The following is a 5,159-nucleotide window of genomic DNA, read 5'->3' as shown; positions in this document are numbered from 1 at the left end:
CCTTCCCTGACCGGGCCCGCGCCCGCAGGAGCCCAGGCCGCAGCCCGTGTTGCAGCAGTCGCCCTTCGGGCCCTGCCACTATGAGATGAAGCAGTTCCTGGAGTGCGCCACCAGCCAGAGCGACCTGACCTTGTGCGAGGGCTTCAACGAGGCGCTGAAGCAGTGCAAGTACAGCAACGGTGAGTCCGTGCCCTGTCCCTGCCGGAGGGCTGGGCAGCGAGGGCTGCTGCCAGGAGAATGCCAGAGAGGGTTCAAGGGCTGCAGGGCCGGTCTGCTGAGGTTACAGTGTCCTTCAGCGCTTCAAGTAGGAAACAGTTCTGCCTTTCTTGTGACCTTGAAGGCAGAAGGAGCGATCCTGACCATGTCTCTCTGAATATGAGGCTGTAGATACCCTCTTACAGGGTCCAGTCTTGCTAATGTGTGAGCCTGTTGCTTTTCCTACTCGATTCCCTAGTTCCTGCTTCATCTGTTAAAGGCAAATGTTAGTAATTATGTCTTGATCTGGTCACTTTAGGCAAGAGCTCTTACCAACTCCAGCTGCTAGAACATGCACCTCATTCTGAACTTGCGGTTTCTCTCCTGTAGGTGTTTCTTCTCTCCTGTGAAGAATCTGCCTCCTTGTAGGGAAGAGGAGCCTGGTGTAGAGCCCTGCTGCCTGCAGGGAGCAGAAGGATGGACACGGGATGAGCTGATGGGAAGAGGCTGATCAGACTGGAATCTTTAGTGGTAATTCACTTCTGGAGTAGTAGGGAAGGAAGGGAATGGTTTGGCCTGTAGGACTTGGAGTTCAGATAGTGCTTTATTTATTACAGAAAAATAAAAGAATCTATTTGGACCTATCACTTGTGTGTGTTCTTTATTTAATTCTCAAGCTCAAATGAGGCGACCAAAGCGTTAACTCTCGGTCACGTAAAGGGCAGTACTCCATTGTTTATTTTCTGCTATCAGGAGGTACAGCAGAGCGAGGACTGTGCCTGTGCCTGCATGACTTGGCAAAAGCAGATCCACAAGTGAGCTGAGACTGGATTGGCTGCCCTCCTGGCAGGGAAGGGGCTGGAGAGAGGTAATCTGAGATGCGTCCTACAGTATTCTCAGTAACAAATGACTTTTCCATTTATATCCTCTTCCTGAAGAGCTGTTCTGACCTCAGAGCTAAGAAAATATGACCTGTCTGGTTTTGTGACTCAGATACAGTCTGCTGATCTTACCTAAAAGCCTTAGGAGGTTATGCAACGTTCTCAAGGTCACCAGCATCGGGTTAAGTTGGGAGCTGCTTTTCTCTTGCTACAGCAGAACAGTCTCGAGTGCTGCCTGCAGGCTGGCCTCCAGCAGGAGACCCGGCTCCTCGTGTTGGTGAGAGTTTTGAGGCTTCGGCTGGAGTTTGTGGCACAGCAGTGAAACCGTGACACTTTCAGATGCCTAAATGCTGATTTTTTTGTGGCAGGCTTAATCTGTTAACTGCTCATCTCTGGCTGTTGAGTATTGGGCAAGTTCTTGGCCTCTTGTCTGGATCTGTGAGGAAATCCAGGTCAAAGCTGGCAGCCGATACTGGAGGCTAATGTTGAGGGTCTTGCCTCTTCTAAATGTCAAGACCAAAATTCTTGGTGGTAGATAATGTCCTGAGCTGTTGCCTGGCCTGGTCGGGTGCCTTGGGCTCTCCTGAGAGACAGCCAAGGAGAAAAAGTAGATGCTGGAGGCTCAAACTCCAAGTGCTTCTGTGTGCTGAGCTGCCCCAGTGTGAGCAGGGAGGAAGCAGCGTAAGGAAGTTGTTTTAACGAACTCCCTGCCCTGGGTTTTGGGATGATCTGGGATTCCCATGGGACATGTGCGTTACCGTCTGCCATTTCTCTAGGGGTGAGCGCTGGTCCCTCTGGTGGCCACTGCTCAGGAGCGCTTGTACGTTCCGGTGAGCTGGGAGGATCAGGATGTGGCACTGGAGGTTCACCATCTCTTGGCAGTTGGCAGCAAACAGGGAATGAGACGTAGGATATAGACGTGGTCACCCTGAATCCAGGGGTCGCATGGACATGGCAGGAGGTGCAGTGCGTGGCCGTGAAGTGCTGTCACAGCTGGTGAAGGTAGGATCTGTGTGTGGCCATCAGCAGGGCTTTGAGCTCCTGCGTCCCAGCCATGTCTGCTGGTGCTGGGAATGCACCAAATGTAGGAGTAGGGATGGACAGTTTGATTTGGGGAAAATGGTTCCGATTCATAAAGTGTCTCTGTCCTTCAACTTTGTTTCATCAAGTATGTGTAGGAAAAACACTGAGCCCTGGCTCTTGCTGGTCACCTTCCACAAACTTGTCCTGGTCACAAGGGGAAAGAGCTGGAGATTGTAGCTAAGTCATCGGGACATTTTGGCCGTGAACTCTCACCGAGATTTTTGCAATTAAGAAATCCCCAGGGCTGACACACGTCAGTAGTTGGAACTGGGGATCCAGTCCAAATAGCAGAGGGAGCAAAGGCTTAGGATCACGTGTATCTGGTGGCTTCAGCCATGAGTGTCTGGGGTCAGGCAGTGGCTCTTGGCTGACTGGGCAAGGCTGGGACAGAGTCTGCTCGTTCCCTCCCACCAACGGCAGATATCTGCTCTCTGAAGCTGAGGGCCGAGATTTGAACCAGGGAACCCTTCCTGCACAGCTCAAGCAGAGGAGCTCTGCTGGCAGCTCTTGCTTGTGCCCATGGCTCTTCTGGTCGTGCCCATGTAAACAGAGCCCCCTCCAGTGATTCCCCAGAGCTGCAAGGCCTCTGACGTGCCTCCCTGCGATTAACTTAGCTCTGCTGGGATTTCCTCCGTTGCTCGCTTTTTTTTTGATTTTTTTTTTTTTTTCCTAAACATATGAGGCAAAGGCTGCTGATGTGCCCTGGCAGAGCTCCCCTCCCCTGCCCTGTTCTGTAACCACTGGGCATTGTTGTGCATCAAGGTGCCATTTCCCTCCCTGTCCCTCATGATGCCACCTCCTGGCGTGGTGATGGAGATGGTCCAGGTGACCAGCTGGCCCCTAGCTGAGGCAAAGCTGGTGCTTTCCCCACGTACTTCCATATCTCTGTGGTTCCAGCTGATGCTCTCATGGTTTCAGTAGCCAGTTTTCTCAGCAATGGGGAACGGCCCCCAGGGATTCATGAGCTTCCTTCAGCTAGAGAGTGGGAGAGTAGAGCAGGGGCTGGGCTAAAGAATAGCCTGTTGGGAGGGTGCCTTCTCCATGTGGTCCTACCTGCTCTGAATTTCAGACTTTTTGCAGCCTCGTGGTGCTTTCTGCACCTCCCCCACCTTTGTTAGTCCTGCAGCTCCTCTGGTCGACCTGCTCACCCTGCTCCCAGCTGATCTGCCTGTGCCAGATGCATGGTGCTGGGGTGTTCTCGTGAGGCAGGGCTCTGTCTCAGGACTCATTTTCCCTCAAACCGGGAGTGCACATCTGCCTGGCACATCAGGAACCACTTGTAAACATCTTTGGCTTGGTGCCGCCTTGGGAGCAGGGCTGGGTGCTGTTGGGTGGTGATGTGGTGGCAGCAGGGCTGGCCCGCCCTGGGGAGGGGTGGGGTTATCCACTGGTTATGGGACACCGTGAAGGACCACCGTGGGCTGGTGACTGGGGGATGCTGGGTGGGGGATGGCCCTTGACGGTGTCTGACTGCGTAATGTGGCATCTCTGGGCCCTGTGATGGATGTGACAGACAGGACAGGCTTTACGCCTGGTGATTCTGGCAGCCTTCTGCCGTGAAGATCTGCTGGCCTTCCGCACAAGACACCAGCTGTGCTGCAGCCACATCTCGTTGCACCGGCTCCCTTGGGAAATGACTTCTGGCCAGTGACTTCAGCAGCCACACTTGCCTGTTTGACTGCGGCCGCTGTTTCTTGAGGTGGCCCTGACAAAAGAGGTAGCGCTCCCAGCCTGTGCTGCAGGGTGGTCCTTCTTGTCACAGTGAGGGAGCCACATGGAGAGGGGAGCAGCAGCTCTCCTTATATTGCATCTGCTGGGGGGCTCTGGCATGTCTCTGGTGGCAGCAGAGCCAGCTGACCTCCAGCCTGCTGCTACTGTGAAGCATCCTTGGCATCACATGGCTCAAGCTCCTGGCCTCCTGCACACCTGCTGGCAGAGGGCGTGAGGCAAAAGTCTGAGTGTAAAACCATAGGGAAACCTCCCTGGTCCCCTCATCAGAGAGGAAGGATGGTCAGTGATACCTCCCCATTGTACCCTGGTCCTGGGGGCAGAGGGAGGTGGGGGGCCTGTGTGTGTATCAGTGCACCAGGAGGAAATGTCTCAGCCTGGGGTGAAGGTGGGCAGTGGGTTGCAATGCTCAGCTCTCGTCCCACTGCTTCAAGCCCCCTCCCTGAAGCCCAGGTGCACCAAAGCGAGCAACGTGGCGAGCTGGAGTCCCTGAGCCCCCTGTGTCATTTACATACACCTCACCGGCGCCAGCAGCACAGCAACTTGAGTTCAAGCAGCACCACAGACCCTCTCCAAAGCAGTGTTCTTTCCTCTGCTTCCTGCCATGGTCCTGGGCTTCATGGTCCTGCTCCTGGTGGGGACGGTGGGGACAGGTAAGGGTGCTGTGGCTGAGGTGGCTGCTGTCTGGGAGGAGCACTGTGGGGTGGCACAGAAGGCTGGGCTGTATGAGGGGGGTGTTAGTTCAAGTAGTGCGTTTTGCTTCAGGGCTGTGTGTGGTGATGAGTGGGGCTGGTTAACAGGGTTGCCTCAAGGGAGTGGGGGGACATTTTGGGGCTGGGGGAGGTGTGAGACATGGCTCAGCCCATCAGTGACTGTATCCTTGGTGTGTGCAGCTTGCAGGGCTCAGCCCGTGCTGACCCAGCCGTCCTCTGTGTTGGTGCTGCCTGGGCAGACCGCTCGGCTGTCCTGTGCCCTGAGCCCCCAGTACAATATCAGTGAGTTTGGCATCTCCTGGTACCAGCAGCGCCCGGGGCACTCCCTGAGGTATCTGCTCTACTACCACTCCGAGCAAGACAAGCACAAGCCCGCCAAGATTCCCGACCGGTTCTCCGCTGTCAAAGACCTCGCCAGCAATGCCTGCATCCTCATCATCGCATCTGCCCGCCATGAAGACAACGGCAACTATTACTGCGCCCTTTCACGTGCCTCCAGCTGGTTTTAGAAACGGGGAATAAAAGCTGTCAGCACTTTCCCTTGCAACCCTGGCGCAAA

General features: G+C 54.9%; 2 protein-coding genes across 2 annotated transcripts; both read left to right on the top strand.

The window, feature by feature from the left end:
* Nucleotides 1-55: 55 nt before the first annotated feature.
* On the top strand, nucleotides 56-624 carry LOC104272993 (coiled-coil-helix-coiled-coil-helix domain-containing protein 10, mitochondrial-like; the record flags this gene model as incomplete). Its single annotated transcript, XM_009868148.1, has 2 exons — nucleotides 56-187; nucleotides 586-624. Coding segments are annotated over 2 exons (171 nt in total), but the record flags the coding sequence as incomplete, so codon positions are not given.
* A 3,867-nt stretch (nucleotides 625-4,491) lies between these two features.
* Nucleotides 4,492-5,109, top strand: LOC104272989 (pre-B lymphocyte protein 3-like). The gene is made up of 2 exons (XM_009868137.1): nucleotides 4,492-4,540; nucleotides 4,781-5,109. The coding sequence occupies exons 1-2, from the start codon at nucleotides 4,492-4,494 to the stop codon at nucleotides 5,107-5,109; spliced, it is 378 nt and encodes a 125-aa protein (XP_009866439.1).
* Nucleotides 5,110-5,159: the final 50 nt, after the last annotated feature.

The sequence above is a fragment of the Apaloderma vittatum genome, unplaced genomic scaffold, assembly GCF_000703405.1.
Source record: "Apaloderma vittatum isolate BGI_N311 unplaced genomic scaffold, ASM70340v1 scaffold39310, whole genome shotgun sequence".
Classification (NCBI taxonomy): Eukaryota; Metazoa; Chordata; class Aves; order Trogoniformes; family Trogonidae; genus Apaloderma; species Apaloderma vittatum.
Note: the sequence above shows the minus strand (reverse complement) of the source record. Positions and strands in the feature narration are given on the sequence as shown.

What these genes read in the sequence shown, in the direction of transcription:
- LOC104272989 (XM_009868137.1), top strand. Translation starts at nt 4,492, where the DNA reads ATGGTCCTGGGCTTCATGGTCCTGCTCCTGGTGGGGACGGTGGGGACA. An exon ending in GGTGGGGACGGTGGGGACAG is followed by an intron (nt 4,541 to 4,780) that starts GTAAGGGTGCTG and finishes TGGTGTGTGCAG; the next exon opens with CTTGCAGGGCTCAGCCCGTG.